The sequence below is a fragment of the Lithobates pipiens genome, unplaced genomic scaffold (assembly GCF_037356315.1).
Source record: "Lithobates pipiens isolate NorthernLeopardFrog02 unplaced genomic scaffold, aLitPip1_a1.2 Scaffold_8, whole genome shotgun sequence".
Lineage (NCBI taxonomy): Eukaryota > Metazoa > Chordata > Amphibia > Anura > Ranidae > Lithobates > Lithobates pipiens.
Genome location: NW_027507903.1, coordinates 81,730,792 through 81,753,497, shown reverse-complemented (window position 1 = coordinate 81,753,497; position 22,706 = coordinate 81,730,792). Strand labels below are relative to the sequence as shown.

Here is a 22,706-nt window from a genome sequence, read left to right as displayed (position 1 = left end):
TTTAATAAACATAGTACGTTTTTACAACAATATTGCACCATGGTTGTACTTCTGTTTCCCTTCATGTACAAACGCTAAACGGACCATTCACGGAAGGAAGAGTGTAAAATATCCCCACAGCACAGCGGTGGCAGAGCCTCGAGAGAGCTGCACAGTGGCTCATACTGTGACTGCTTGGTTAACCCATTGAGGGTTTAATGTCTGGTGAGCGCATATATACATTTTTTCTCTAACACAGAGTGGCGCACCGGAGAGGAATTTAACCCTTGTTTTCACCAGTCACCTTGCTTCACCTTCCTATCTGATAAAAATCTTATGCGTTTTTTCAGCAACTAGATGATGCGACTTTGAACAAATATTGTTATTTTTTTGGACATTATAACACATTTTGGATTGGACATTATATGATTTTTTTGATTTTTTTGATGTTTTCACTTGGTATTTTCACAATGTCCTTTTGATTGTCACTTTTTAGAATATAAGTATTGGCTCATTTACGTGAGCTAAAGCACTTTTTGTCAAAGCACCTACATTTTTAGTTGTGATAGATTAGTTGTAATTTTTATCATATCATTTACCACACTTGTGCATAGTCATTATTTTTTACCACACTTGTGCATAGTTACTATGTAGGATAACGGATACACATTTCCATTTACATATAGCTTTAATATCACGTATACAGTGTATTGGTGAAATTCCCACATTGGGCTTCATTTTATGTAATTTGCAGAGTATTAGCATTTTTAGTACACCATTTAGGTTTTAGCGCCAAAGCTTATTTTACTTTTCACTAGTATCTCAGTCAGGCCACTATCTGCATGGTGTTTGCATCTTCTCCCTGTGCTTAAATGGGTTTCTTCTGGGTACACAGCTTTCCTCCCACACTCCAAAGGCATGCAGGTGGGTTAATTGGCTCCTGATGAAACTAGCCCTAGTATGTGCATGGATAAGGGCATTAGACTGTAAGCTACTTGAGGGCATGGACTGATGTGGAAGTACAATATATGTTAAGCGCTGTGAAAATTGTCAGCACTAAACAAATGTCTGTAATAAATAAATTAATCTCTTTCTATGTAAATAAATATACAGTTAATTAAACTAAATTAATTTCTCCTGTAATTAGGACAGAGCCACTATTTTCCCAACAAACCATACAGTTAGAAAGACAGTAACATATTCACCTCTCAAATAGACTGAGCATTTAAAAAAAATTGAAGTGATATTGACAGATTTGATTTTCTAAAATCTTTTTATTGCAGCAGTAATTTAACATCTGTTTTACAAACATCCCTCGTCACACACATTTCTGTTGAGAGGCACTCTAGACACCTTGTTAGACCATCACATGAATGAATATTGTCTAAATCCTGTAAAAAAATGGATAACCTTTCTGTGGAGCAGTAAATTAACAGAAGTTGCCTTATACATTTCGACCCCAACTTCCTCTGACTGGGGAGTCCTTTATTTACCCAGTATAAACATCCGATGGATGTCTTAACTGTAAAGTTTATTCACATTCCCACAAAACACAATCCAGCTATTGAGTAGAGACTTCTGTACTTGGTTTCCATGTTGTTCTAAAGAACCTTGTTTTTGAGGGCTAGCCTTGATCATCTGTGTTAGAGTCCATTCACACAGGGGCAACACAACTTCCAGCAAGACTTCGGGAGGCAACTTGGACACGACTTGAATATGAATCACAGCACGACTTGAGGCGACTTGAAGTTGCCTCCAGGACAGGGGACTTTGCCAGTGGCCAATCACATAATAATCAGCTCTGTGGGAGGGAGGGGTTTGCTTAGAAAACTATCTTTACTTCCTGGAAAGTTGCTTCAGTTAAGACAGGGGATCTGACTTGGAGGCAACTTCCACTGAAATCAATGGGTACAAGTTGCCTAGAAGTCGGATTGAAGTAGTACAGGAACCTTTTCTGAAGTCGGAGCGACTTCAGTACTGTGCATTAGACATGTGCATTCGTTTTCGTCCGAATGCATTTTCGTCCGAATTTCAGCTATTTTCGTTTTGACAAACGATAACGAAAGCACAGAATCCGAAAAACAAAAGATCCGACATAAATAAATGCTTTATTTTTGTTTTCATTATTACAACAGTTCGATATAGAATAGGAGATTCGACGTGACTGACAATAACAATCTGTCTATAGAACCTGTGGCCGAATGTGCCTAACCTTACCTCTATTAGTCCAAGATTATATAGAGAAAATATTCGACAGAGAAAAAAGATTTGACAGAGAGAATAGATTCTGCAAGTTACTGTCCTAAAAAGTGTTTGGGGACCTGAGTCCTGCCCCAGGGGACATGTATCAATGCAAAAAAAAAGTTTTAAAAATGGCCATTTTTTTGGGAGCAGTGATTTTAATAATGATGAAGTGAAACAATAAAAGTGTAATATTCCTTTAAATTTCGTGGGGGGGGGGGGGGGTGTCTATAGTATGCCTGTGAAGGGGCGCATGTTTCTGGTGCTTAGAACTGTCCCTGCACAAAGTGTCATTTATGCAGGAAAAAAAGTCCTTTAAAATCACTCGCAGCTATTATGAATTGTCGGCTCCGTAATACAGAGAACACTCATTGAAAGTCATTGATAAAAAAAATATAATAATAAATAAAAAATAAAAAAAAGCGTGGGGGTCCCCCAAATTCAATTACCAGGCCCTTTCTTTGTGAAATGGTAGGGGTACTTTTGGTACGGGGGGGCGGGATCTGGGGGTCGCCTTGTTAAAGGGGGCTTCCAGATTCTGATAAGCCCCCCGCCCGCAGACCCCCACAACCACCGGCCAGGGTTGTGGGGATGAGGCCCTTCTCCGCATCAACATGGGGATAAGGTGCTTTGAGGGGTCACAGACCCCCAAAGCATCCTCCCAATGTTGAGGGCATGTGGCCTGGTACAGTTCAGGAGGGAGGGGGGGCGCTCTCTCGTCCCCCCCTCTTTTCCTGCGGCCTGCCAGGTTGCGTGCTCTGATAAGGGTCTGGTATGGATTTTTAGGGGGACCCCCACGTAAATTTTTTTTAATTTGACGCGGGGTTCCCCTTAATATCCATACCAGACCTGAAGGGCCTGGTAATTGAATTTGGGGGACCCCCACGCTTTTTTTTAAATTTATTTATTTATTTTATCAATGACTTTCAATGAGTGTTCTCTGTATTACAGAGCAGACAATTCATAATAGCTGCAAGTGATTTTAATGGACTTTTTTTCCTGCATAAATGACACTTTGTGCAGGGACCGTTCTAAGCACCAGAAACTTGCGCCCCTTCACAGGCATACCATAGACACCCCCCCCCCCCTTTGAAATTTAAAGGAATATTACACTTTTATTGTTTCACTTTAATCATTATTAAAATCACTGCTCCCGAAAAAACGGCTGTTTTTAAAACTTTTTTTTGCATTGATACATGTCCCCTGGGGCAGGACCCGGGTCCCCAAACACTTTTTAGGACAGTAACTTGCAAGTTAGCCTTTAAAATTAGCACTTTAGATTTTGAACGTTGGAGTCCCATAGACTTTAATAGGGTTCTAAAGTTCACACGAAGTATGCTATATACTAGCTCCGTCAAATCTTCTTTATACATTCGACAGACACCATAAGCCTTTAAAGACAGATTCGACCGTAATTCATGTGGATTTTCGGACGAATGCAATTTTTGAACGAAAAACGAAATAAATAAAAACGAATTTCGGGAGTAAATAAATAAATTAATTTTTCGGACGAAAACTAAATTCCGAAACGAAATATTTTACTCTGCAAATGTCTACTGTACATTAAGACGGCTCTCATTCACTTACATTGATTTTATCATGTTGCGTGACTTGAGGCAACTTGGGACGACTTCAAGTCGGATCCAAAGTTGCTCCTGTGTGAATGGACTCTTATTTTGTAGGTGACCAAAAAACAAAAAAAAACAAAACACATACACTGTCTGAAAATGAGTTTTGACTCTGCTCCTTTGAATTTTCCCACCACTTCCCACCACTGCACTTATACTGATTTTAATATTAAAAAACTGTAGGTATTGAGGCTATGTTAGCCCTTTTGTTTGGGATACAATTTATTCTGATTATATCTCTTATGTATTATACTGATACATTTTTTCCTTCCTACACGCTAGGTTTTTGTTAGCCCCCCTACAGCCACAATTGTTGCAGTACTGTTGTGTCGATTCCTCTGGGGGGATCTCAGAGCCTTAGACGCCATCAGGGATACGAGGGTGGGTATTGGGGTGTGTGGGGAGCCATTTACAGTCATGCCATGGTTCCAGCATTTATTAATTAAAAATGTCTATTTTTCTATACAAGATCATTTTGTGTGCTTTTTCTTTTTTATTTTGAATCAACATATTTGCACAGATTAATAACATAAATTTCCCCTGAAGAAGCCAATGTTTTGGCGAAACATGTAGGGATTTATTACCTGTAATGTATTTTCGCCTTTCAACATCTTGGCTTGTTTCTTATGTATATTTCTTGGTTCTGTCTGTCCACACACTCATGTATGTACATAAAACATATTTTTTTATGGTTTTGTTTTTATCTCTGTACTAAATAAAATGTAAATTGTATTCTCTGTAACGATTATATTTTTTGGCACCGTTATAATTCCCTCTTCCTATACCTACTTAATTTTCTAAGCTAAATTTGGAATGAGGTGCCTAATATATTAAGGACCTTCCAGCCATACTCCATTTTTTTTTAAATATATTATGTGTGTGTGTGTGTGTGTGTGTGTGTATAATAATCTCTATCTTTTCTTCTCCAATGTTAAAACTGAAAGCCACATACCTGCACCAATTTCATCACTCATTCCTGGAATGACATCTTCAGTGTTTTCTGGCAGCTCTCCGTCCTCCAGCTTAGATTCAATCTTGCTAATGGTTTTTGAAAGGGAGAAGTCTGCGATATCTGTGGGGATTGCAACGTCATTGGCAGCTTGCGTGTTGGTAGTTTTCGATCGAGGTCTTGAGAAAAAAACAGAAACATGCCCTTCATTATAATGCACATGTCCGTGATAAGGAGGAGCAAAAACACATTTGCAGATTAGAGGTGTCACAAATACATTAGGATATACTGTATATTTATATATACACACACACAGCAGGTAAAAAAAATAAGTATTGAACACGTCACCAATTTCTCTCGGTAAATACATTTTGAAAGGTGCTATTGAAATGACATTCTCACCACAACCCATGCAACCCATACATACAAAGAAACCAAAACAAATAAGTTCAGAAATTAAGTTATGTGTAATAAAATGGAATGACAGGGAAAATGTATTGGACACGCTAACTGAGATTTATTTAATACTTCATACAAATCTTTTGTTGGTATTGACATCTACAAGACACCTCCTGTATGGAGAAACTAGTCACATGCATTGCTCAGGTGTGATTTTGGCCCATTCTTCCACAGAGTCTTCAAATCTTGAAGGTTCTGTGGGCCCCTTCTATGTACTCTGATCTTTGGTTCTTTCCATAGATTTTTCTATTGGATTCAAGTCAAGTGATTGGCCGGCCGCCTCTGTCTATTGGAATGGGTGCACGCAACGTGGCCACGCCCTGGGCGTTTCGTCACTCTGACATCTTCTGGTTCCCCAGCTCCAGAAGACGTCAGAGTGACGAAACGCGTAGGACGTGGCCACGTTGCGTGCACTCATTCCAATAGACAGAGACGGCCGGCGGAGATTATATGCATGTGTTTTTAATGCCAAATGTGAGTAGTTTTTAACTTAATAAACAAAGGTTTCTGTTTAAAAATGTACTACACTATGGATGTGTTTTCCCTTATGTATACCCTTTAATGGAGTCCATACGAACGGAACAGTGAAACTCTCCCCAGTGCACAAGCAGCAGCCAGACAGCGACACGGTGGCTTACATTGCGAAGGTCCATCCAGCCCCATAGGCACGTAAGTTCTGGTGAGAGCATTCACATATTATAACACTGAGTGGTGCACCGGGGATGAATGTTTTCCATTGAAGATCTGCACTGTTTGTACCAGTAATTTGTGGTGGCACCATCACCAGCCAAAACACCAATATTGGATACGTGTAGTGAATACACATGCGTCCTTATGCGACTATTTGTTGAACTTAGATTTGACTTTTAATTTTTTTGCACTTTCCTTGCACTTATTTGCACCGTTCACTTTTTATCTTGGATCAGGACACTGAAGGACATATTTAGTGACTTTATGTTGTTTAAAAGAATTTTCTTCCTTTTATATAAGAATTCAATATCCATTATGATCTATATGAATATTTCTTATATGAATTCTTTGGAGTTCAACTCATTGTTAAATGGCACTTATATGATGTGTTAAAACACCGATTATATTTTTATTTTTCAATCAAACATATTTAGGATGCATTTGCACTTTAACCCGTACAGGATCTAATTAGCACTTTTCAAACCCACTAAGCTTGGGGATAGGTCACTACGAGCACAATTATTTATATATTCATACATATGGTAGTGTTCAATAATTACCTGCTGTAAAATATTTTATATGTATATTTTTTTATTTATTTTTTACCTAGGCATTTGTTTTTTCCCATGGTTTGCAGACAATGGCCTGCTCCGAGCTGATGACTTTGACGATTTTGGATTTGGTTTACTGTCATTCTGTAAAATTAAGAAGTTACATTATGTAGAAAGTCATAATTATCACATTTTACACTGTAAATTTGAACATGCAAGACACCCTGTGTCCTCAGAGATGTCTTTGTTTTCTCATACAATGCTGTGTGGAATTAAAGTGCGTCCATACTGACCTAATATGTAAGTTTTCAAAATACTAACAACATACAAAGCCTTTCACAATGGTACCTCAAGCTACATCATCAATATTGTCTCCAAATGTCCAAACTGTTCTCTCCACTGCTCTCAAGACCTCATGCTCTTAACCTCCCTGACGGTCATCCCGAGTCTGACTTGGGTTGGGATTTTAGTTTCACGAGCGGCAACCCCGAGCCAGACTCGGAATCGCATCGCTGGATACAGGGAAAGGTTACTTACCTTGTCCCCTGGATCCAGCGATATCCTCCGTGCTGTGTGATCGAGCTGTCCTCTGCTCGATTCACACAGTGCCCGAGTGCCGCCGATCTCCGTCCCCTGCGACGTTACGGCGCACAGGAGCGGAGATCGGCGCCAAATTCAAAAAAGTAAAAACACACAAAACACACACAGTACTATAATCTTACAGTACTGTATAAAAAAATTACACATCCCCTTTGTCCCTAGTGGTCTGTCCAGTGCCCTGCATGCACTTTTATATTATAAATACATTTTTTTCTGCCTGGAATTTGGAGATTGTCCATAGCAACCAAAAACTGTCCCTTTATGTCAAAAGTGATTTTAGACCAACTAGAAAACAGCGATAATAAATTATAATCACTTGCACAATTGAGTGATAGCGATTTGTGGGGAAATTCGTCATCAAACACTAAATCTAATGACAGCGACAATTCTGCAAATGAGCAAATTTCAGTGTTTTTTTTCAGTATTATTATTTATTATATTATAAACTTTATCATACCCGGGATGTCTACTAGACTCTGGTTTGAACAGATTTAAGAGAGTTATTCCTAAGAATTACAGGACTACAATATAAAACGCCAAATTTTCATGCAAAATAATTGTACCGCTTTCAGCACCTAAAACCAGAACTAATCATACCGCCAGGGAGGTTAAAAGTGATTGTTAACCCACTTCTATTACATCATCCCATCCTCTCGACCATCCATTATCAGAAATTTTCCTGTGCCTGTGTTCTGTCAAAACTGCACGATTTAGCCAAAATGCATGTACTCTGCAACATAATGCAGCACAGCATAACGTATGGTGTCCTGTGCTACAATAAAATGCAGCTTGCCCTATATTTGCATTATTTGCAGTGTATTTATTTTAAATAGGCTGTTTAAAAAAAAAACGTGTGTTGTGCTGCACAGCTCTGTGGTATGAGTGGGCCTGAGCCACAGGGACAAATAATTATTTGGCATAGCTTTGCCCACTGTTCTAAAATAGGGTATAAAACTCTTGTGTTTTAGATCTATGCTAGAATATTTCGTATTTGTTATTTTTTACCTACAGGTAAGCCTATAATAAGGCTTACCTGTAGGAAAAATGAATATCTCCTAAACGTGCACCATTTAGGAGAAATTCATCCTGAATGCAGCCACTGACATCGGTGGCGCATGCGCTCTGAAGGTCCGGCATATCATGCCGGAACATCAGAGCTTCTTGCCGGAACTGAGGGCTCGGGAGTGATGTCATCGCAGCTCTGGTTAGTCTCAGCGCCGGAGCCCGTGAACCTGGAAAAAACGACAGGGGAACAAACATATGAGCTCCAGCTGCGGGGGCTTTGTCCTAAGCCAAGTATTTAATAATGTGCTTGTACGCAATACATACTAGCACATTATGGCATTGCCTTGCAGGGTTTTTTATTGTTTTTTTTTTTACAGCAGCAGTTTACTAGGACTTTAGGAATGCATTCTATAATTTTTAGTGCTTTAACCACTTGCTTACTGGGCACTTAAACCCCCCTCAGTCCCAGACCAATTTTCAGCTTTCAGCGCTGATGCACTTTGAGTGACAATTGCGCGGGCATACAACACTGTACCCAAATGAAATTTTTATCATTTTTTTCCCACAAATAGAGCTTTCTTTTGGTGGTATTTAGTTACAGCTCGGAGTTTTATTTTTTGCTAAACAAACAAAAAAAGATGCAAAAAAAAAAAAAAAAAAAAAATCATGTTTTAATAGTTTGTTATAAAATTTTGCAAACGGGTCATTTTTCTCCTTCTTTGAAGTGCGCTGATTAGGCGGCACTGATAGGCTGCATTGGTGGGCACTGATGGGCTGCATTGGTGGGCACTGATGGGCTGCATTGGTGGGCACTGATGGGCTGCATTGGTGGGCACTGATGGGCTGCACTGGTGGGCACTGATAGGCATAGTTAAGGCGGCACTAATAGGCACAGATAAGGCGGCACCGATGGGCACAGATAAGGCGGCACTGATGGGCAAAGATGGGCACAGATAAGATGGCACGGATGGGTGGCACGGATAAGTGGCACGGATGGGTGGCACGGATGGGCACTGATAGGTACCACAGATAGATGGGACTGATGGGCACTGATAGGTGGCACTGATAGGTGGCTCTGATAGGTGGCACTGCTGGGCACTGATGGGCGGCACTGCTGGGCACTGATGGGCGGCACTGCTGGGCACTGATGGGCGGCACTGGGGTGCAGCACCTTTGAGGCAGATTTTGGGTGGCACTGTGGGTGGCACTGCTGGGTGGCACTGTGGGTGGCACTGTGGGCACTGCTGGGTGGCACTGTGGGCACTGCTGGGTGGCACTGTGGGCACTATGGGCACTGCTGGGTGGCACTGACAGGGGGGCACTTACTTTATTTCAGGATGGCACTGCGGGTGGCAGGTGGGCACTGGCAGGGGGCAGGTGTCCGTTTAAATTGCTGGCCGTGATCGGGACTGATGTCCCGAACACGGCCGCCGGCGATCGGCTTTTTTTTTTTCTCCTCGCGCTGTCAGCGCGAGGAGGAATACTAGCCGATTACCGGCTCCGTTTTATCACATGATCAGCTGTCATTGGCTGACAGCTGATCACGTGATAAGGGGTCGGGATCGACCCCTTACACGGATCGGTGATCAGGCGAGTCTCACGGACTCGCCGATCACAGAGCGCGCCGCGCGCGCCCCTCAGGGAGCGCGCCGCGCGCGCCCCTCAGGGAGCGCGCAGGCCGCTCGTAACCGGGACCACGTCAATAGACGTAGTCCCGGAAATGTGGGTCCGCGCTGTTGCCGTCATTTTGCAATAGCGCGGATCCCAAGTGGTTAAACCCTCACATATACCTAGTGAAGTGAACAGCCTCAGATGATACGCAGAATGAAACAAATCTCCCTACATGTTTTACATGTATATCTGCTGTCTTCAGCTTTCTACATTCTTTAGAAAGTGCAGATCGTGTTACAAATCTTTCTTCCTTTTTGAGCAGTGGGTGTGGAGTCTGAACATACATGGTGTGTGACACCTGATTGGAGGAAAGAGACACAACCCCCCTCCACGTAGGCAGAGGACCAAAGAAACTTGAAGAGCTGTACTGTGAATAGACAAGCTCTCTGTTTAACTATTTTAACTATTTAAGTTACCTCCACGACACAAATTTCCAGCTGCTTTTATCTCCTGTGTTGTAGAACTTGTCAGAAGTTATCATGCTGATAACAGAGGAACAGAGCAGCAGAAAGACATGGCACTTAGAGCTATGGAGAGAGATAAGTAAACACTAAAAGATATATCTGACCGGGTCAGATGTCATGAATGGTGTTTACAAGAACTTTAAAAGAAGGATTTTACAGTTCCATTTTGCCCACTTCACCCTAAGTTGACTAACAGTCCTAATTTGTGGATTTTGTTTAGTGAATATTTAAAGGGGAACTAAACCAGCTTATCCTTTACAGCCAAGGAAGCTGCCATCTTAGCCTGTTTGATCTGCAACTGCCATGGTGCTTCAAATGTGATCAGTTATGACAACAGCCATTTGATGGCTTGACAGCTTGGTTGAGAGCACAAGCAACTCTAAAAGTCATCTTCCTTGGCATACCTTGAATGTACAGTTTTGGAAAACCGTTAAAATTGATGAGTTTAGTTCCACTTTAACTTAAACATAACACGTCCCTGTAAATTTTAATCCACAATTTTTCTGGGTTCAATTTTCATCAGTAATTGAGGGCATTCGATAATAAACAGCAAAAAAAAAAAGCAATTATAAAAAGAATGTGGTGCCAAACCTCTGCACAAACCACACTTTTGCTTTTTCTAATGTGCTAAATTGACAAAAAAAATGATTAGCCAGGTATTAGAATTTTAAGAAACATGAAATAATTATGGTTGTTCCTAGCAGAAGTTGGTTTAACTTCCTTTCACTTAAAAAATAAAAAATTGAAATTCCAACGACCTAGGTATCATGCTAACTCTAATGCCACCTGCCCACAATTCTAAGACCATGATAAAAATTCTAGCCGGCTTATTTACAGTCTACAATTGTAATATTAACGTTATACCTACGTAAGCATGTTTATAAAAAAAGAACTCAAATGCACAGAATCAACAGAACAGTAATTTTAAAACGCTGAGTGAATCTTTTTGTGTCTGTTCCTTTATTAGTTAATATTAATTTGGAATCGCTGATAAATATTAATTTTAGGAGTTGCCCATCTATACCATTTCCAAGCTGCCTTAAGGACCATAACTGTGAGCCACTGGGGTATGGTGATAAAAAATAATAAATGCCAAAACAATCTATAAAAAATATATCAATCTGTATTAGATAAAACAAATATATCATAATAGTAAAATATGAAAACAGGAACCACCCACCATAACCAATAAAAAAGACACCATTGTCTATGTAAACCAAAGAAGGTTCACCGGACGCCACACTCATATGTACACAACTCAAACATTCCTAATATAGCTAAACAAAGTAAGTAATTAGCCTATAAGGAAACGGTGTGTACACAAAAGCCACCTAGGCCATCTTAACAGGATGATGCAGTCGGTACAGGTCAGTCATATATATTCCCAATGACATATACAGTGGACAAAAGGTCTACACACCCGTTAAAATGTCAGGTTTCTGTGATGTAATGAGACAAAGATAAATCATTTCAGAACTTTTCCCACCAGGGATCTCATTGTTAAGTCACGAGAAGGGTACAAAAGAATTTCCAAAGGCATTAGATATACCATGGAACACAGTGAAGACAGACATCAAAGTTCAGAAAATATGGCACAACAGTGACATTACCACAACTGGACATCCCTCCAAAATTGATGAAAAGGCAAGAAAAAAAACTGGTCAGGGAGGCTGCCAAGAGGCCTACAGCAACATTAAAGAGGAAGCCTGTCTTTCGGCAAATATCTCCTGGCTGTGTGGTACATGTGACAACAATCTCCTGTATTCTTCATATGTCTGGGCTATGGAGTAGAGTGGCAAGAAGGAAGCCTTTTCTTACGAAGAAAAAAAGCCAAGCCCGGCTAAATTTAGCAAAAACACATCTGAAGTCTCCCAAAAGCATGTGGGAAAATGTGTTCTGTTCTGATGAAAACAAGGTTGAACTTTTTGGCCATAATTCCGAAAATATGTTTGCCACAAAAACAACACTGCACATCACCAAAAGAACACCATACCCACAGTGAAGCATGGTGGTGGCAACATCATGCTTTGGGGTTGTTTTACTTCAGCTGGAGCAGGGCCTTAGTCAAGGTAGAGGGAATTATGAACAGTTCCAAATAGTCAATATTGGCACAAAACCTTCAGGCTTCTGCTAGAAAGATGAACATGAAGAGGAACTTCATCTTTCAGCATGACAACGACCCAAAGCATACATCCTAATCAACAAAGGAATGGCTTCACCAGAAGATTAACTACTTCCTGCCCGGTAAATAGCAGATTGACGTCCGGGAAGTGGTTCTGTTATCCTAACTGGGCATCATATGACGTCCAGTAGGATAACATGCCGGTGCGCGCCCATGGGAGCGCGCATCGCAGCAATCGTGAGTGCAGCTTGTCAGTCTGACATGCCGCATCTCCGATCGCCGCAATGCACGCCCCGACGGGCGTGCGCTGGCATGTTATCCTGACTGGGCGTCATATAACATCCAGCAGGATAACATGCAGCGATCGCGAGTGCAGCGTGTCAGTCAGAGGCTTCTTACCTCCTGATCCGCTATGACTAATCACAGCTGATCACAGCGTGCACTAGGAAGTGTTGGTAAATTGCATTCCTCGGTTCGCGCTGACAGGGAGAGCTGATCAGAGCCGATCGGCGGCTCTCCCTGTCAGAGGGGGGGTCTGTGCTGATAATCAGCACATTGATTATCAGCACATTGATTATCAGCACAGCCCCATCAGATGTAATTAAAAGCTGGCAATCGGTGCCCAGTTAGTGCCCCATCATAACCCCCTGCCAGTGCCCAATAAGGTGCCAATCAGTACCCACCACAGTGCCAGAGCCCACCACAGTGTCAGTGCCCATCAGTAACACCTGTCAGTAACTAATCAGTACCTGCCAATCAGTACCACCTGTCAGTTCCCATCGCAGCCGGCCTGTCAGTTCCCATCGCAGCCGGCCTGTCAGTTCCCATCGCAGCAGACCCGTCAGTTCCCATCGCAGCAGACCCGTCAGTTCCCATCGCAGCAGACCCGTCAGTTCCCATCGCAGCAGACCCGTCAGTTCCCATCGCAGCAGACCCGTCAGTTCCCATCGCAGCAGACCCGTCAGTTCCCATCGCAGCAGACCCGTCAGTTCCCATCGCAGCAGACCCGTCAGTTCCCATCGCAGCAGACCCGTCAGTTCCCATCGCAGCAGACCCGTCAGTTCCCATCGCAGCCGGCCTGTTAGTTCCCATCGCAGCCGCCTGTCAGTTCCCATCGCAGCCGCCTGTCAGTTCCCATCGCAGCCGCCTGTCAGTCAGTGCCCATCAGTGCCACCAACTGGTGCCCATCAGTGCTGCATATCAGTGCCGCCTATCAGTGCCCATCAATTCTGCAATGTGTTTCACCAGAAACCCAGCTTCTTCAGGATGTGTGGTTATGGTTATCTGCCTATTTTGTATTTCACTTAAATGCTCCCCAATCCTATATATCCAGCTGCTTAATTCGACCAAGAGAATGGTGAAACACCAAGTATGAAGAGAAAGTGGCTTGTGCCAGTGGTCATCAACCCTGTCCTCAGGGCCCACTAACAGGCCAGGTTTGATGTATTACCTTGGGGAGATGCAGACTAGAATACTGCAATCACTGAGCAGCAAATGATATCACTTGTGCTGTATTTCAGTTATCTTGCAAACCTGGCCTGTTAGTGGGCCCCGAGAACAGGGTTGTTGACCACTGGCTTATGCCATACTGGGTGCCCGAGAAGCTGTCATGTTGGAACAGAGAAAGAATTCCCAGCCTGTGTAAGTTCCAAGCAAACCTTATAGTTTAAACCAGGCTTTTCTTTTATTTCCCCCATGCAAACGTAGTGGTGAGGGAGAGAAAGAGGAGCATAGGCAACAGAAGAATCACTTAAGTGAATTTGTTGCTTTGCCCTGAATATGATTTTAATGTCCTTATTAAATTTATACAGGAAAGCACATCTAATCTAGATGGAAGCACATTAGCCCCACCGGTATGTTTCTGGAACGTGAGAGGAAATTGGATCACCCAGAGGAAACCCATGCATCTCAGAAGAACATACAAACTCCATGAAACATATTAATCTATTTCCTTCTCCAAAGTCACAGATTTTCTAGTTGCTAAGAAATCTAAACAAAACAAAAGGTCACTCAACAAGTATAAAATCAATGCTTTACATTTGAAAAACCTTACATTAAAAAAAAAAAAAAAAAAAAAAGGATTACAATTTTTATAAATCAAGCCTACAATTATATGCATACATGTGAACCATTTTCATACCATATTCCGCGGAAGGGTTAAAGTTGGTACTTCAGGGGACAACAGATGCCTAACAGATGAAAAAATCAAAATTAGAAAAAGGAAAGAAAAAAAAAAAAAAAAAAGATAGAGAGAAGGATGGCATATAACTTTTTCATTATGAGAGTTTTGTGGTAAATTTAAATTAAATTTATATACATTTTAAAATGGTTTTAAATTTTTTTTTTAATACAAGCTTTTTAAAAATAAATATTTAAGGCTTGGTTCACACTGCAGCAATGTGGAAACCCTGTAAATCCAGTAGGGGTTCCTGCATCGCAGGTCTCCCGCCGGCGGTTCACACTGCCCTATGCGAACCACTGGGAGTGTCAATACAAAGTTAATGACACCCCCGGATCGAGTGCGAACTGTATATTCGAACACCCATGCAATCCAATTCTGGTGCAGACAAAAAAAGGGTCCTGCACGAGTTTGGTCCAAATGTGATGTGAATTCAGCCATACAATCTGTATGGCTGAATTTGCATCACACAGATGTCGCAGTGCAGTGCGAATCACATGCGATGTCTGACATTGCAGCAGTGGGAACCGGCCCTTATACATAAGGAAGTTTTGGTGCACAATGGGTTCTTTTAAGACAAAGTCCAGCACATTGAGGTTCATTCTGTATTGCTGAAATCTCAGATGGAGCTAATGAACTGGTTACTGCTCTGATTTATTCTGTTATGTGTGTAAAGGTAAGGCTGGCTATAGATTATACAATTTTCCAGTTCAATTTTCCTTAAGGGCGGCCATAGACGGCTCAAATCTCGGCCGGTTCAGCAGAAACTGGTTGAGATTTGAACCGACTGTGGGCAGGCTGAAATGTACAAAGTTAGTTGGTCATTCAACTTGGGTACAACCAGCCTGCCGGATTAATTTGCGATTATCGCTAGCAGCTGCTATAGCCTCTAACAATAATCACTGTCTTCTCTTGATGGGGACAGCTTCCCTCGCCACCCAGCCGGGAGAATAGAATGGCTTGGCAGGAGGGATTCCCCTGTCAGCACTGTCTGTGTTGATGGGGAAATCGTCAAAATTTCTTTCCTGCAACCTGCGGCTGCAGGAAAGAAATGTGAACTGGCTATGGTCTATCTTAGATTTACCAAAACCATATAACATGAGGTCAAACCTAAACACTTTCAATTTGTATGCATTCAGGCATATATATATATATATAGTTGAGGGTAAATCTAAAAAGGAAATTGAAAAAGAAAATTGTATAATGTATGGCCAGCTTAAAGAGGAGGTAAACCCTGATGAGTTTACTTCCTCTTTCATTCCCTGCAAAGGCAAAGCATAATGGACTACTATGCATCGCATAGTAGTCCATTATGTGTCACTTACATGGCACAGGAGCCAGCGAAGTCACCGTTGTCCCCTGTAGTTCCGAGCGTCCATCTTCTTGGTGGGTCTCGCTGCTCCGGCGCTGTGATTCGCCGGAGCAGTGATGACGTCACTCCCGCGCATGCGCACGGGAGCCGAGACGCGCGGCATCTTCGTCATCGACGGTGCCCGCTCAGTGCACCTGCGCGCCGCTGTCTACGGCGCATGCGCCGTAGATAGTGGTGCCTGTCTTCGGGCAAATATCTCCTAAACCGTATAGGTTTGGGAGATATTTCTTAGACCTACAGGTAAGCCTTAATCTAGGCTTACCTGTAGGTCACAGTGGTTTGTAAGGGTTTACAACCACTTTAAGCTTGAGCTTTTGAGCAATGTAAACAGGCTGTTTACATGAAAGAGTTTAGTAACCGAGTTTACATCTACTTATTGTCAGACTCAGACTATTAGCATTTTCAGAAGCCTACGTATTTCTCTGAGCATAGGTTTCCCTTAAATAATGCTATATCAAAGCTAAAGTCCCAATATTGTTGACCTACACAGCATGTATATCTGAAAAGGGAGTGAAACTAGTCTGATCATCATAAAAATGTGGTACTCTCTTGATTAGAACATTTTGTGAAATATCAAATCTGCAGCTACAGTTTTTTATGTGAAAAGTCAAAGGGGAGTAGGTAAAATATATTGTTTGGTTTTTAATCGCCGATAGATACATTTTCTATCGTTTTTAAAAAGGAGGATCAAAAATGGACTAAGAAAAAAAAACTGAATTGCGAACATTGCTTAAAGAAGAAGTACAGCCAAAGCTTTTTTTGGCTGTACTTCTACTATGGACCACAGGAGTGCAGTTGGTTTTGTACTCCTGTGATCCATTTTCAGCTGACAGCTGACAGCAGGCTGAAGACCACTGCTGGCTGACGTCACAGAGCCAGTCCAGGATCAAGATCGTAACAATGAAGCTGGGATCCACCCACATGCCTGGACCGGCACCTGGCTCAGCCACCACAGCCCAGCGCTCCAGTGAGCAAGGAGAGGCAGAGCAAAGTTACCAGCTCTCTGCTCAGGGAGCTGTGAGAACTGAGGGATCAGCTGTATTTGATCACTTGGTTCTCAGTGTTAGAGCCAGTGTGGGACCAATGCTGCATCCAGCTAGGCAAGTAGAAAAAAACCAAAACATAATTCTCTTATAAAAAAGGAGGCTTAAAATTGATTATGCTCTTCAAAATTATTAAGATCATTTTATCTAGTGTATGCAGGTTTATACAGTGGGGAAGTATGGCCAGAAAAGAAGTCAGCACTAAGTCTTTACTCATTAGGATTGAAATGAAAAGTGGGTTCTGAATTTCAATTCACCAAATGTTATAATTTAAAGACTGGCATCACCCAATGTGATATGGAACATACATTAAAAAAATGTTCAGAAATGAGTATACAGTGGAACCTCGGATTGTGAGTAATGTGGTTTACGAGCGTTTTGCAATATGAGCTGTTTTTTTTTTTTTTTTTTTTAAATCCTGCCTCGCTTTGCAAGCGTTGTCTCGTAAGACGTACAGGACAACCATCACACAGAGCAGGCAAGTATAACATTCTTATTTTAATTAAAAAACATTGACACTGAGGTTGATTTACTAAAATTGGCAGTGCAAAATCTGGTGCATTTCTTTATAGAAACCAATCAGTTTAGACGTTTTTTTTGTGAAAGTTTAAGAGAAATTCAGGCTTTATTAAAAAAAAAAAAAAAAAAAATTATACTCACCTAGGTGGATGCAGCATCGGTCTGATGCCGCATCTGTCCCTCGCTGGCTCTAAGACCGAGAATTGAGAGATCAAACACCCCTGATTGCTCAGGACTCCTTCTGCCTGCAGAGGGCTGGTGACTGTCTGTCACCAGCTCTCTGCTCTGCCCCTCCTGCGCTCACTTGAGCACTGAACTGTGGAGGCGACACGAGCGGCTGGCTCAGACTCACAGAGGCCCGCTAAGAGACTGAGCCAGCTGCCAGTGCAGGCATTTGTGTGGATCCCAACCAAATGGTCAGGATCTTTCCCGAGCCTGGACCCGCTTTGTGACGTCAGCCGAACTGCACTCCTGTGATCCATAGAAGTACAGCCCAAAAAAGCTTGGCTATACTTTTTCTTTAATTGAACAAGCTGGAATTAGAAGCCGATTGGCTACCATGCACAGCTGCACCAGATTTTGCACTCTCCAGTTTTAGTAAATCAACCCCCTCTGTTTGCAGAAGTTAGATTTTCATTTTCCTGGCATTCTAGCTGTCAGTTTGAGAAGATATTTAGGGGAAATTTCACCCATGTTTTCTTTAGCACTGTCTAAAACCCCGTTCACATGGTCCAACTGTCGGGCAGCATTGGCCGATTCAATAAAAACCGGCCAACGTGCGGCCCGTGTGTATTGCAGCCGGCCTGACAGAAACCAGCCATTCGGCATGACCGAAAAAAAGTCTGCAAACCGGCTGCTGATCAGCGCTCTCAGATGACTGAAGTGTTATGGCATGGGGGGCTGTCCCCCTGTCAGAACACAATTGAACAGTAGGGGAGATCACTGTACTAACATCGGATTGTTAGTACAGAGGCTCCGACCTGAGCTGTCAGCCCGTTGGGTTGAACGAAAACTAAACTGCCTGTGTGTACTAGGCTTAAGGGTGCAATTGGTTGGTAGGACATTTTTCTTTGATTTTTACAATGGAATTGTAAAAACTGTTTAAAACAGTTAAGATCTAGTAATTGTGCTAGTCATTCAAAGAAAAAATACTCTAGTTTACAATTTCTTCACTCAGTTTTGCATAATATAAACATGTTTCAGATTATTGTCCTGCTGTATAATAACTGCGGTCACAATCAAGCATTGACTACACAGAGAAGGCATGATGTTGTAAGTAGAGGTAACCTTTCAGGTTTATTATTTTTTTGTACTTTGTGTACACCCCCAGCCTTACTATCACCAAATTAATGTCATACCAATACATTCCTTTCACCATGTTTGACAAGGGCATCAGGACTAGAGCAATCTTTAATTTGTTCTACAGCCCATATATTTTCTGGCCCTTCATCCAAATACCTTACACCTAGGGGTCTACAGTCAGGTCCATAAATATTGGGACATCGACACAATTCTAATATTTTTGGCTCTATACACCACCACAATGGATTTGAAATGAAACTAACAAGTTGCGCCTTAACTGCAGACTTTCCGCTTTAATTTGAGGGTATTTACATCCAAATAAGGTGAACGGTGTAGGAATTAAAACAGTTTGTATATGTGCCTCACACTTTTTAAGGGACCAAAAGTAATGGGACAGATTAACAATCATCCATCAAACTTTCACTTTTTAATACTTGGTTGCAAATCCTTTGCAGTCAATTACAACCTGAAGTCTGGAACGCATAGACATCACCAGGCACTGGGTTTCATCCCTGATGATGCTCTGCAAGGCCTCTACTGCAACTGTCTTCAGTTCCTGCTTGATCTTGGGGCATTCTGCCTTCAGTTTTGTCTTCAGCAAGTGAAATACATGCTCAATCGGATTCAGGTCAGGTGATTGACTTGGCCATTGCATAACATTCCACTTCTTTCCCTTAAAAAACTCTTTGGTTGCTTTCGCAGTATGCTTCGGGTCATTGTCCATCTGCACTTTGAAGCACCGTCCAATGAGTTCTCAAGCATTTTGCCGAATATGAGCAGATAATATTGCCCGAAACACTTCAGAATTCATCCTGCTGCTCTTGTCAGCAGTCACATCATCAATAAATACAAGAGAACCAGTTCCATTGGCAGCCATACATGCCCACGCCATGACATTACCACCACCATGCTTCACTGATGAGGTGGTATGCTTTGGATCATGAGCAGTTCCTTTCCTTCTCCATACTCTTTTCTTCCCATCACCCTGGTACAAGTTGATCTTGGTCTCATCTGTCCATAGGATGTTGTTCCAGAACTGTGAAGGCTTTTTTAGATGTTGTTTGGCAAACTCTAATCTGGCCTTCCTGTTTTTGAAGCTCACCAATGGTTTACATCTTGTGGTGAACCCTCTGTATTCACTCTGGTGAAGTCTTCCTTTGATTGTTGACTTTGACACACATACACCTACCTCCTGGAGAGTGTTCTTGATCTGGCCAACTCTTGTCAAGGGTGTTTTCTTCACCAGGGAAAGATTTCTTCAGTCATCCACCACAGTTGTTTTCCATGGTCTTCTGGGTCTTTTGGTGTTGCTGAACTCACCGGTGTGTTCTTTTTTTTTAAGGATGTTCCAAACAGTTGATTTGGCCACACCTAATGTTTTTGCTATCTCTCTGATGGGTTTGTTTTGTTTTTTCAGCCTAATGATGGCTTGCTTCACTGATAGTGACAGCTCTTTGAATCTCATATTGAGAGTTGACAGCAACAGATTCCAAATGCAAATAGCACACTTGAAATGAACTCTGGACCTTTTATCTGCTCCTTGTAAATGGGATAATGAGGGATTAACACACACCTGGCCATGGAACAGCTGAACAGCCAATTGTCCCATTACTTTTGGTCCCATAAAAAGTGTAAAGGGCACATATACAAACTGTTGTAATTCCTACACCGTTCACCTGATGTGGATGTACTGTAAATACCCTCAAATTAAATCTGAAAGTCTGCAGTTAAAGCACATCTTGTTTGTTTCATTTCAAATCCCTTGTGGTGATGTATATAGACAAAAAGATTAGAATTGTGTTGATGTCCCAATATTTATGGACCTGACTGTATATATTAGGTAGTGAATGTGACAAACTTTCTCTGCTAGTGAATCGATCTCATTTAGAACACACCCATAGTACACCTGGAATATTCAACAAAGTGAATATTGGGAGATTGTTAGAGCCACCGTTTTATAAATATGACCCTTAGGCCTCTTTCACACGGACGATTCGTTCAGGTCCGCCTATCAGTTTTTTTTAGGCGGACCTGAACAGATGCTCCATAGACCTCTATGGAGCGACTTTTGTCAGCATTGACATATCCGCTGACATTCGACCAGCTCCGATACGAGCCTTCTCAAAGTCCATGCGCGCGAAACATGTTAGTCACGGTCGTCATGACAACTCCAAGCGTTGCGATCCATCCCTTCGGAGATCACTTCCGTCTTTCCAGGTACCCTGGTTCCGAGTGACAGAGACTTCCGGTCTCCGGCACGAGCTCCTGGTGCGTTCAGTGGCAGCGTTCGGATCCATTGAAGGTTACATGGGATGCCGGCATAGCCCCAGCTTTCAATCCGCCAAAGCAGATTTACCATTTGATACACATTTACAGCTTGTATCGCACAGCGGGATATAAGAGTTTATTTCTAAAAGCTACCACCTGGAGAATAGCCTGTTGCGGGCACCAAACCCTGCTTCACATTCTGCGATATCGGCTTACACATTGGAGATCAGAGCCAGTGAATGATGTTAACCCTAGGTGATCTGGCGGTATCGTATATAATTTATGTTAAAGTGTCTCATTTTACACAGTGACTGGTGTACCATGTTATGAATATTTGTCATATTGACAATTGTGGACCTTGACTGAACATTGTTTTTAGAGCATTCAATAAATGACTATTGTTTTGAACATTACCCTATCTACAGGTTTTCTTAGAGCGCTGCTTTTTTCGTTTTGGTTCATTTACCCATTTTTCCCCAAGTGGTTGGCAGCTGCACGAGACACCTAATTTTATAAATATTCTGATACGATCTGAATTTGATCTGATACACACTGTACATTATAGCGCCTAAAGACTTTTATTTGTGCATATCCTCTATACATAATATTTTTGACGGTCATCTACCACCGTTTCTCTTTTTTTTGCTCTTTTATCCTTTTCTTTCTCTTCGACAGTTTTAGATCTGGCTTCTTTTCTTGAAATTCTACTTGTAAGGATGACATCCTGGAGTCCTCTTTCCTCTGTTGCAGACTGAAGCACAATTACAGGTTTACTATGGTTTAACCACTTGAGATCCGCGCTATAGCCAAATGACGGCTACAGCGCGGATCTCCTTTTCCGGGACGACGTCAATAGATGTAGTCCCGTGTACGAGCGGCCTGCGCGCCCCCTGAGGGGCGCTCGCGGCGCGCTCTGTGATCGGCGAGTCCATGAGACTCGCCTGATCACCGATCCGTGCAAGGGGTCGATCCCGACCCCTTATCACGTGATCAGCTGTCAGCCAATGACAGCTGATCATGTGATATAACGGAGCCGGTAATTGGCTAGTATTCCTCCTCGCGCTGACAGCGCGAGGAGAAAAAAAAAAAGCCGATCACCGGCGGCCGTGATCGGGACATCAGTCTCGATCACGGCCAGCAATACAAGCGACCACCTGCCCCCTGCCAGTGCCCACCTGCCCCCTGCAGTGCCATCCTGAATAAAAGTAAGTGCCCCCCGTCAGTGCCACCCAGCAGTGCCCATAGTGCCCACAGTGCCACCCACAGTGCCACCCAGCAGTGCCCACAATCTGCCTCAAAGGTGCTGCACCCCAGTGCCGCCCATCAGTGCCCAGCAGTGCCGCCCATCAGTGCCCAGCAGTGCCACCTATCAGAGCCACCTATCAGTGCCACCTATCAGTGCCCATCAGTCCCATCTATCAGTGGTACCTATCAGTGCCCATCCGTGCCACCCATCCGTGCCATCTTATCTGTGCCCATCTTTGCACATCAGTGCCGCCTTATCTGTGCCTATTAGTGCCGCCTTAATTATGCCTATCAGTGCCCACCAGTGCAGCCTATCAGTGCCCACCAATGCAGCCCATCAGTGCCCACCAATGCAGCCCATCAGTGCCCACCAATGCAGCCCATCAGTGCCCACCAATGCAGCCCATCAGTGCCCACCA

At 42.6% G+C, this 22,706-nt stretch overlaps 1 protein-coding gene across 2 annotated transcripts in view; it reads right to left on the bottom strand.

Moving 5' to 3' along the window:
• TEX9 (testis expressed 9) overlaps nt 1-22,706 on the bottom strand; it is a 138,528-nt gene that overhangs the window by 92,301 nt on the left and 23,521 nt on the right. For both annotated transcript variants that reach the window (XM_077473878.1, XM_077473879.1), the window contains 3 exons: nt 14,500-14,548; nt 6,553-6,641; nt 4,801-4,976 (listed from right to left, as the gene is read on the bottom strand). In XM_077473878.1, the coding sequence (XP_077330004.1) occupies nt 4,801-4,976; nt 6,553-6,641; nt 14,500-14,548 (314 nt within the window). The remainder of the gene's footprint in view (nt 1-4,800; nt 4,977-6,552; nt 6,642-14,499; nt 14,549-22,706) is intronic.